Consider the following 11382-nt stretch of genomic DNA (forward strand, 5'->3'; position numbering starts at 1 on the left):
AACTTAACTTCCTGTATCTACTGTAAAGGAACTGTATGAGAATTCCAGCTCTTACTTGCTATACTCTGCTCCGTAATAACTCTGTGATTGTGGGAGCTGGTGTATACTACATGGCTTTATTAGCAGCGGTACTTGAAGGGTTAGACGAAATTGAAAAACTGTAGGTTAATAGTTTGAGGTAGGATGGAAAAATATCAAAGTTTTTAGAAAGTAAAAAAAAATGCAAAAATAAATCAGCAGACGGCAGAGTTATTCAGTGCTTAGTATAAAAGAAAAAAGAGGAGTTCCCGTCGTGGCGCAGTGGTTAACAAATCCGACTAGGAACCATGAGGTTGCGGGTTCGGTCCCTGCCCTTGCTCAGTGGGTTAACGATCCGGCGTTGCCATGAGCTGTGGTGTAGGTTGCAGACGCGGCTCGGATCCCGCGTTGCTGTGGCTCTGGCGTAGGCCGGTGGCTACAGCTCCGATTCGACCCCTAGCCTGGGAACCTCCAGATGCCGCGGGAGCGACCCAAGAAATAGCAAAAAGACAAAAAAAAAAAAATAAAATAAATACAGTAAGAGAAGCCATAATAGATTAAAGTATGAACTGGGTTTTTAGATCTAGGTATACTTGGCCCGGTTTCTTACTGGGTACCTTTGAGTAAGCTTGATGACCTTTTTTGTTCACTTCTCCATTTGTAAAGTGGGGGTGCCCCTGTGCCTGGGGCGGAGTTGTGTAGGTTAGATGAGCAGGCAAGTGAAGTACACGGTAAGCCCTGGATTTAGCTCTCAGCAGGCATGGGTGGAAGTCAGGGTTGTTCATTTGGCAGGTGCTGTGGATCTCAGGCCCCTTGTGCCTGTCCCCCTTCCTTCTACAAGTGTTGAATTACTTCCATGTGTGTTGGTTTACCCACATCTATTCGTGTTCCCTCTGGAAGGTTCTAATAGAAGACTGCATTCCAGTACTGAAGAGGTACGCCAAAGAAGGGAGAGAGTTTGATTATGTGATTAATGATTTGACAGCCGTTCCAATCTCCACATCACCGGAAGAAGGTAGATTCTGTTTTCTGTTTTTAACCAATGTACTTGATCATGGAATTTTTTTTCTTGGCACTAGGTGAGAGTGAAAGATCTTAAGAGCTGCTCTAGGAGGAGTTCCCGTCGTGGCACAGCAGAAACGAATCTGACTAGCATCCATGAGGATGCAGGTTCCATCCCTGGGGAACTTCCCTATGCTGCAGGTGCATCCCTAAAAAGAAAAAAAAAAATGACTGTCTAGTGAAGTTCCTTCATTTATTAAAAGTAGTTAAACTGAGGGGTTCCGTTGTGGTGCAGCGGAAATGAATCCAACCAGGAACCTTGGCAGTCCCTGGTTGCTGTGAGCTGTGGTGTGGGTTACAGACTCGGCTTGGATCCTGCACTGCTGTGGCTGTGGCGTAGGCCAGCAGCTGTATCTCTGATGAGACCCCTAGCCGGGGAACCTCCATATGCCTCTGGTATGGCCCTAAAAAGCCAAAAAGGCAGAAAACAAAAAAAGTTAAACTGAGGCTCATGGTGGAAAGATGGCTGGATTTGGCTTTGGTCAAACCCTGTTCTGTCACTAAATGAGCAAAATTAACTCTTTTGAAACACACATGAAATAAAATGACTCGTAATCATACCATTGAGACATTAGCATGTTTGCTAATTTATTTACATGATATAGTTTTGTTTTTTTTTTTTAAACCTGTGCCACGATAACATGGTGACCTTTCTAAGCAATACCACAGGCAATCTCCCTTCTCAGACCACATACTTGAAATCACTGCTAGCTTAGGATTTCAGTGGTAATGTTTTTTCAATTACCTCTTCCTCCTGGTGGATTTCCAGGCTGGGTTCCCACATGAAGACCCTTGCTGACCGTCTTGGTTTCTCCCTTGGGATGTTGCTTTCCCCCTTACTTAAAGCTCTTATCTTTCAGATTTCAAGCACTGCCTTTGGTTCAAATCTTCATGGTTATTGTGAGAGCAGTGCTACCACATACGTGCACATTTGCTCTTGATTTGGTTTGTATATGTGTGTATGTGCATGTGTGTATAAGACACAAAATAGATGACCATATATTACTATTCACAAATAAGCCCTGGAATATTGAGCCTTAAGCTCATGGCTATTTCTTTTCTTTTCTTTTTTTTTTTTGTGTGTGGTATCATTGAATATTAATGTGAATATTTGACTTCAGATGATTCTGATGCATGTAATCCCATATTTATAAAACTTATTTTTTTTAACATCCAGATTCCACGTGGGAGTTTCTCAGACTGATTCTTGACCTCTCAATGAAAGTATTGAAACAGGATGGAAAATATTTCACACAGGTATAGGCTACTTAGCTGTTTTTTTTTCCCCAAAAAACTCTCAATAAGAATTTTATATTTTGTGCTTCAAACAACCAAAATACCTAGAGAGATACTGACATAAAGACTAATGGTAGCATTAACTATGTAGTTACTTGTAAAATTAAGACTAAATGAAGGTTAGGATGAGTATAGGATGTAATGGCTAAGCACTCTGACAATGTAGGAATAGTACAAGGACCAAAAATTATGGCAAGTGAGGGCAAGTGGAAAAGCATGTGCAGGATCTTGTATGTATTTTCAGTAATACATATGGGCAGTGATGGTATTAATATCACTATTCTGAGGTTATATTTGTAATGTGGCATAAAGCATTTGAGCAGTTAGGCAGATTAATTCTATCATGCCCAGCATTCTCAGTATAAAAGAAAGTAGTTGAAGGTGTAATATAGAAGTAGATAAATAAAGCCTCAACTGTACTGAAAAAAAGAGTTTTATATGTTGAAATTTGAATGTGTTTTCTTGAAACTTAAATCTGTTAAGGATAGAACGGCATAATTAGATTATGTTCTCTCAAACAGTAAGTTTGTACATAGCTGACCCGTCATCTTTAGGAAATTCTGCTGTTTGGGAGTTCTGTTGTGTCCTGTTACCAAAAACTGTTAGCAAATTTGGGTTTGGCTGTAGTATGAGCTGCTGCCACCAGATGGAGACACAGACCATGATTTTTTTTTTCTTTTCCCCCTCTTCATTGTCTGGGAGGTTTCTTAACACAGTGTAAGTTTTTTTTTTTTTTTTTTTTTTTTTATTGTGTAACATAGGAAAAAATAATTTAAGTCAATACATTTTTAAGGAATTTCACATGTTCTAATTCTTCCACTGCCAGTCGCTGTAGTTCCTCCATTGTTTTAAGTCATAATCCTCAAGACAGCCCTTTCGAGCAGAATTCTTGTTCAATCCACAGTTGTGTTAGTTGAGCTTCTTTGATCTACAGTGGAACATGGACACACTTGAAAATTCCCCACCTGTAATCTTTGGGATTCTAGGGTATTCTCAGTGGAAAAGCCATCAACATAAATTTCAAAAAACTGCTTTGGCTGTAGTATGAGCTGCTGCCACGAGATGGAAGCAAATTGTGTTTTCCTCATTTTCTAGAAAGCTTGAAGTTAGTATTTTTGACCCTTAACATTTTGAGAATGACAGCAAAAGCAGCTAATTGACCATCAATGTCTTGGTACAAAAATCTCTTGATTCACAAGCAGAAGATAAACACTTAGCATTGTACTCTGGTCCCTGTAATTTTTGAGTATTTTCAGGAGAATTCTACCTCCCCCTCAACTCCCCCCCTCCCCCAAGCATTAGTATATTTAAATGTCAAGAACTGCTAGAAAGGTCCAAACTTTATTCTCCCCCAGGATGAAATTAACACCCTGCCCCGGGAGGCATTTTTAATGCAGGCCACAGTTTGTGAGACATTTATGAGATCAGAGAGTCAAAATGCCCAGGACAACTTGATTTAGTTTCCAGCCCATTTTGTTTGCTTTCTTCTCTGCCTGTATGTAAGACCCCCTACACGTGGCCATTTCCTACCTCGCCCTTGGTGAAGTATGAAGCTTTAAGGGGAACAGACAACTGTCTGTGAGGGGACTTTTTTTTTTTTTTTTTTTTAAACAACTGATGTTTAAGAATGATTTTTAAAAAACACATTTTAGAATTGACTTTTTAAAAGCCAGGGGTCTGTAAACCACAGGCCAGTTTGCACCTACTGCCTGTTTTTCCTATTTTCTTGGCACACAGCCATGCCTGTTCAGTAGTGTGTCTGTGGCTACTTTAGGGCTCCAACTGCAGTGTGGGGTACTCATGATGAAGACTGCATGATCTGCAAAGCCTGAAGTATTGCCTGTCTGGCCCTTGACAGAAGTTTGCTGACCACTGGTTTATAGGAACTCTGTAGGCAAACCTACTCAAAGTGGGCTTATTCTTGTAAAAGCAACCCAAATTCAGTGAGTTGGGTTTTTCATGAGTGACTATTTCTTAAGCAGAACATATATTGATAGAATTTGGTTCTTTCTGTGTTTCTGCAGGTAGAAATCTCAGGGAGCTTAATTAAGTTGGGGAAGAATGTGAGGCTCTGGCATCTTTAACCAAAAGATACTGAAAACAGTTTGGATCTACTGCAGACTAGTCAGTTAATAGTAGACAACAGGTGCAGTCAGGAACCAAGTGTGACTGTTTTCTTTTGTTGTGAATATTTGCCTGGTTGACTTGACTGCATTCTTGGAGAACTGCTTTCTAAGTATAGACAACTAAAAGAAATGCTTATTCGACTGATCATCACCACCCATTCATAAATAGTGATCATCAGGCCTTGACCAATTGCTTCTGCCAACCAGCTTTTACTAAACATGGCATTAAATACGCAAAGCTGTGCTGATTTCTAAGAATTGTCCAAAAGATGTATTAGAACGTTTTTCCCAACCCTGTGTTCATTACAGTTGGAACCTCAAGGTGATCTCATTTTATGATACTCAGGAATCCTGCAGTATGTTGGGTAGTTGTGTGTGCCATGTGGACCAAATGGATATAGGTTTTGAAGAAGCAGTAGTTGAGTTTGACTTGGCATGTATTGACGTCATTGCCACAGTGTAGTACTTTGCTTAACTGCCAGGTGGTGTGCTTAGGAGAAGCCCTTGATACACACCCACCCCCCTTCCTCTAGCCAATAGCTTAGAGATGGAGTAAAGTTAAACAGGAGATGAAAATGTTGTTGAGCCTATTACTGGGTGACTAACAAAAGCTAAATGCTCCTGTCTAAAATTGCTCGTATCACAGTGGCAAGTTCATGATGTCACTAGTGTCACTTGGCTAGAAGACAGCCTTGTTATTGGGCTCCAGACTTGGTGAAAATGTCCGGGGGTGTATGGGAACTGAGCTACCAGTCAGGCAGGCCGGAGAAATTTGAATCCGGAGAATTGGTTTTGTGAGACTAGGAGGTAGGTCATGGGACTTGACCTCGCTCCCTTTTTTACCCCACTACCCATTAAAAAAAAATTTAGGTCCTTTGAATAAAAAAAAAATGTGTGTGATATTCATGTAAGTTATGATTAAAAAAATACAACCCCCCTCGACCCTCACAGTCTGACCTGGATGTTACTAGTACCATTGACTCTGTATTCCTCCCTCATCCCTTCTCACCTTCTGGAAGTAAGCCGTCTTCAGTATTTTGGGTTTTTTTTTTTTTTCTTTCGTGCTTTTCTTTATAGATGTTACACATGTGTATGATATCCTAAATCATCATATTTAGTTTTGCTTGACTTTGAACTTGATAAAAATGATGTCATTAGGGATGTTTTCTTGGGTTACAGAAATGACACAAGCTCTTTAAAAGATAGAAACAATACTGAAATCTATGGAGTAAAAAAAGCCAGTGTTAGCTCCTAGCCCCACAGCTAACATGGGGCAAGGAGAACCTTCTAGAACAGAAGCCACTGTATTCCCCCCCGCCCCCACACACACCGCCTGGCCACATTATTCTTTTATTCCTATCTTTGATAGGTACTTAATTCTTCGCTCTTAGATTTTTCTGCATCTCCCACGTGTCTTAAAAAATGAACAATGTAGTTCCATTTAAAATACACAGAAAAGTGAAATATGTTACTTCTTTTGGGTGGGTATTGCTTTGCGGTTTTTTCTTTTTTCTTTTGTAAAATGCTTTTTGATAATATTTGGGAAGAACAATTTGAAACTATCTTATTTCCTCACCACATTGTTTGTAAGGAGGTCTTCCCATATACCCTCTATAAAGAGAGAATGTAGTGTCATTTTTAAGATGGCAAGGAAAACTTTGAACTGTGAACCTTGGTGGCATTTCTATTCTATAGCTTCCCCAGTAGTGAGGTGTTCTAAAAACAACCAGGCAATGTTTTCTATTTGTGAATCTTAAATTACACATGTGGTGTTTATATACTCTCATGATGAACTTGATGTTGAAACCAAATTATATGCTGGTGAAGGGCACTTTGGCCAAATCCCACTGCAGGACCCTAGATGATGGGTTACTAAACAGGCTGGCACTGAAGGATGACGACATGCTGAGCGAATGTGCTAGGTTAAAACTGCCAAGGCCAGCTCTCGGAATAGTCCTGTCAACCCACTTGGCCATGGCTGGCTAGTTGGTTGGCTTTGAAATGTCATCCTCAGGAATGCTTACATCACAGGCTGCTTTATTTGTGAATCCTTTTCATCTCACATTGGACTTACAGTGCTATTTTGAGACAAATTGATGGTGAAGTTCTTAAGGATGGAATCAGCAGATATATTCAATAGTCATTCAAATGTTAAGAACTTCAGAGGTGGCAATTACCCTGTGGTGCAGCAGATGAAGTCTCCGGTGTTGGCACTGCAATGGCTCAGGTTGCTGCTATGGCACAGGTTTGATCCCTGGCCTGGAAACATCCATATGCTGTGTGGGTACAACCAAAAACCAAACACCCTCAGAGGTTAAAAGTAATTAGGTTAGTATTAAATACCTATTTTGTTTTCTAAATACATAATGAAAAGCCCTTAGGGGAGAACTGCTCAAATGATAACTCTACCCTAGACCTATTGAATGAAATTTGAAAAAGGCTCCCTATGAATTCATAGGCACATTGAAGATTGAGAACCACTGCTCTAGAATTAGGCAGGTACTGTTCCTATATTCATTCAGTAGCTCTGTGTCTTGACCAGCATTGCTGATGCTCTTCACCCCCCCTCAGTGGTCACAGAGTGGCTGCTGAAGCTCCACACATCACATCTAAGTTACAGGCTAGAAGAAAGCTGAAGAAACCTGTTCACTCTGTTTCTGATTGTCCAGAATCAAGTATCACTTATAGTGGAATATAAAAAGTAATACAAATGAAAGCTATATAGAAAACAAACAGACTTATAGACTTAGAACATAAACTTGTTATTAAAGAGGGGGAGAAGGTGGCAGCGAGGATAAATTAGGAGTATAGGATTAATAGATACGAGCTACTATATGTGAAATAGATAGCAAGGACCTACTATTTAGCACAGGGAACTATGTTCAATATTTGTAATGAAAATCTGAAAAGATATTTATGTAGTTGAATTACTTTGCTGTACAGCTGAAAATAACACTGTACATCAATTATACTTCAACAATAAAAAGAACAAATTAAAAAAACTTTGCCACCAGACTTCAACTATATTTCATTGACTACCTCCAGCTTTTGGGGAGGCAAAAAAGTGGTGGCAAGAAATGGAGTAAAGTTAGAACAAGGAAGTCCAGAGAAAATTTTGAAGAGTAGAATTGGGGAATATCCATAGTGTATGTATCCTGAATAGACTTCAGTTCTCTTACACCTTAAAATAAATGACAGATTTTGGGGAGAGCACAGGGGTTGAATATAGTTCTTAGACTCTTCAACATCTAAGTTCAAAAATCTTAGACTCTTAGGAGGGTTGTTGTTCAAGCCATTCTGGAAGTGAACAGCATTGTCTTTTCCATTCTTTGTTCCCAACACAGTGGTGACTATTGGGAAAACTTACTTTGAACAGGTGATGTGTATGAATCTTTGCCAGTTGCATGGTGTTGATATAATGATTGTGTCACTAATGAGAAATTGGTCTCACTGCTTTGTATTGCTTCATACGCTAATAACTGGAAATTGCTTGGTAAGTGAGGTAGAAGGATAATGAGCTAATGAGTCTATAAATAGAACTTGATGTCATTCGTGAATGTACAGAAGCCTTATTTTCAGAGAGGAAGTTTTATCTCATTTATTAGAGACCCTCGGTAGGACCTAAGAATCTTATTGTTGCTTTTCTCTCTTTGATTTAGGGGAACTGTGTCAATTTGACGGAGGCCCTGTCACTCTATGAAGAACAGCTGGGGCGCCTGTATTGTCCTGTGGAATTCTCAAAGGAGATCGTCTGTGTCCCTTCATACTTGGAATTATATCCTTTGACCATATCATTGTGTTGCCAAATCAGAACCCCCATGTAAATCACAAGCCTGTTTAACATTTTAACAGCATTTGGTCTGTAGTATATATGAGGCCCTGGTTTTCAAACTTGGCTGCACATTGTAATCCCCCGGGAGATTTTAAAAAAAAACACCAATTCCTGGGTCCCACCCTCAGATGCTGGGGTGTGGCTTGCCACAGCTTTCCAGGTGCTTTTAATGATCTGGCCCCACTGGTTCTTGCAGGCAGTCCCCAGAGCTATGGCATCACCTGGAAACTAGTTAGATGTGTGGATTCTCAAGCCTCACCGTGGTCTGTTGCCCACCCAGAAACCCCAGCGGGTGGGGCCCAATAACCTGTCTTAACCAGCCCGCCGGGGGGTTGCAGTGCACATGAAGGCTTCGGCCACTCTAGTCTAGAACCCACTCCAGCCGGAGCAGGCTGACTGAAGCAGCCCATTCTACATTTATATTGAAACTGTCCTACTTTAATATTGGTTTCTGCACTTCATTCTAATTTGTAGTAGAGACAGAGCTAAAAATAATGCCGGGCATCAAAAAGTTAATGTTGGTGTTCTCCATTAGTTCCACTTGGCAAAGTTGGTCCAGACAAATAAGAAGAGAACCTGGAGAAACACCAAATGAGAGCATTGTCATTGGAAATTTAGAGTGTATATCCTCCTCCTACAAAGCAGACTCTAGTCTGTGGGCAAGAGCTTCCTTAGTGGGGGTGGCAGTGTCCAGCTGCTGTGACTGCTGCTGGTCTGCGGTATGGCCCTGGCCTGTGACCCTGGGCGGGCTCTGACAGAGCCGTGACCGCAAAAATCCTCTGTGTTTGCCGGGCGGCCCAGGAGACTTGTGACATCTCTCCCCCATCTTGATGTGGGTCCCTCTCCAGAGCCCTGGTCTGGTCAGGTCTTTGTCTCCATGTTGAAAAGCTTTGGAAAGCCCTTGATGATGTCTGGGGAAAAGGCGTCCAGCCTCTGGCTCTCCTCTGCTTCCTCTTCCTCCCCATCCTTCTGCTTTCTCCTGCTTCTCTTCCCACTCCCTGTCCTTCTCCCACCTCTCCCCACTCCACCTCTTCTTCCCTCTTGTCTTCCTCCTCCCCACCCTTAGTTTGCATATTCATTCCCTAAAACATTTTAGAGTCCTTGGAAGCAGAAGTGTTACCAGAGAGAATCTTTGTGTCCCTTTAACCTTTTCTCTGCTCACCCCTCCCGCACCTGTCACAGGTGTTGGGCATCCAGGCTGCAAAGTGGCCTTGTTTAAGAGGCCTTTATTCTCATTACCACAGTGCTGTAAGCTCTGAAGCTTTCATCCATCTTCCAATTTGTAGGCCCAGTAAACACATTTTAAGTGATGCCTGCTCTTCGTTGAATTACCTGCTCTTATTCCTTGACTCCCTGTCCAGGTGGGTATTTTACACTGTTTGGAAGAAAGCTAAACCTTGAAAATCAGTTTCCCCAATCACGTGTGCTGCAAATAGCCTTCCTGACCTTCATATGCTGTACATGACATCGAAACGAGTCAGGCAATTGATTGTGAATTCCTTCAAGTTTCCTTTTTTTAATTTTTTTTAATTTAAAAATCGAATGGAAAATGTATATTTTGATGAGCTAGGGTGTTTTTTTTTTTGAAAGTCAGCTGAAGGATGATTAGACAGCACAGTGAAGGCTGCTAAATGCACTGAACCCCTAGAATGTGATTTTTTTTTTTCTTTGTGGGCTTTTTTGTTCTTGTTTTGGTAGACTTTGAATTTGGTTGTTTGGAGGAATGAACATTGTTTTCTTCTGGAGGGATGTTCTTAAGGGAGTTTATTTCACCCCCAAATTGACATAGATATTAAAATTTGGTGCTTATAAGGAAAGACTTAAAAAAAAAAATGAATAGCATTGCTTCGATTAAAATTGCAAATGAGAAATTTCATGTGTCTGTTGTTTTATTTCAGCCAGGTCCCTTCTTTCTCATTTCTGATCTCTCAGAACAAAAGTGTCTCTCCTTGGTCTTTTTTTAGTTCTATTATATCATTCGATGCCATTTATCTCTTTATAATAGAATGACCTTAGGGCCTTTTTTGAACAGTAGTAATGAGTTCATTTACCACTGTGGTAAATGATACACAACCTATTACATTCGCCAGTTCTTCATTATAAAATTGACCTGAGGATAGAAAAAGATTTGGCCTTACTGTAAAGTTGAAAGTCAAAAGCTTATTTTTATGCCCACTCTTATCGGCGTATTAGATGCGAAAAGATGGCTTTGGATTGCTGCTGTGAAATTTTTTTGAGAAGTGTTTTAGAGAGGCCTACAACCACAAGAGCAACCTAAATTCACCTAAGGAGATGTGGGTACCAGCTTGGTAGTGTGTTTGTGGGGAACAGTTGACGTCAAACATGAGGTTATATTAACTTGGGTTGTTAGACACCACTGGATTATCCTGTTGTTTAATAAAAGGTTTATGTTTTAATCAATGGAATGGGTTCATTTATGATGAATTTGCAGTAAGTAAAGCATGAAAAATGAAATATCCATTGTCTGTTTTGAGATAAAATAAGTGCTAATCCAGAACATTCTTCCTCCTGAGATAGGTTCATTTTATTGAATTGGCATGGGAGAAAAAAACAGTAATGCATAAAGGGAGTTAGAGTTATGTTGGAACTAGATTGACTTTCAGCAAATTTTTTTCTTGTGCATAGAGGCATTGGTAGGTATTTAGAATCCTGCTTACTTTCACCCCCACCTCCCCTAAGACTCTTCTGTAATCCTTTTCAAAGTCTCTGTATACTATGTAAGATTAAAAATGACAGTACTATTACTGTTAGAGCACAGTTTGGGGTAAATAGATTTGGTTTTGCTTTTTTCTTTTTCTTCCCTTTTAGAAAAGAAGTCAAGTATATCGCTGTCTGGATATGGTGTTGTTTATATGTGCCATAACTTTATCCTTGAAGACTAGTTTGAGGCTGACGATAAATCTGATAAGTTTGGTGACACTCAGATCCTGCCGAGAGTTAGGAATGAAATGGATCCGGTTAGGCCAGGCTGTGAAAGACACATTGAGGAAAGAATAAAGGATGTGATGTGAGAGGAAGAAGGGAATG

General features: G+C 40.4%; 1 protein-coding gene across 2 annotated transcripts in view; it reads left to right on the forward strand.

Moving 5' to 3' along the window:
- The window catches only part of SMS (spermine synthase), a 51794-nt gene extending 41589 nt beyond the window's left edge, over positions 1-10205 (forward strand). For both annotated transcript variants that reach the window (XM_047764514.1, XM_047764516.1), the window contains exons 8-11: positions 919-1033; positions 2258-2337; positions 8162-8277; positions 9696-10205. In XM_047764514.1, the coding sequence (XP_047620470.1) occupies positions 919-1033; positions 2258-2337; positions 8162-8277; positions 9696-9735 (351 nt within the window). In that variant the 3' untranslated portion in view covers positions 9736-10205. The remainder of the gene's footprint in view (positions 1-918; positions 1034-2257; positions 2338-8161; positions 8278-9695) is intronic.
- Positions 10206-11382: the final 1177 nt, after the last annotated feature.

This window comes from Phacochoerus africanus, chromosome X, assembly GCF_016906955.1.
Source record: "Phacochoerus africanus isolate WHEZ1 chromosome X, ROS_Pafr_v1, whole genome shotgun sequence".
In the NCBI taxonomy this organism is placed as follows: Eukaryota; Metazoa; Chordata; class Mammalia; order Artiodactyla; family Suidae; genus Phacochoerus; species Phacochoerus africanus.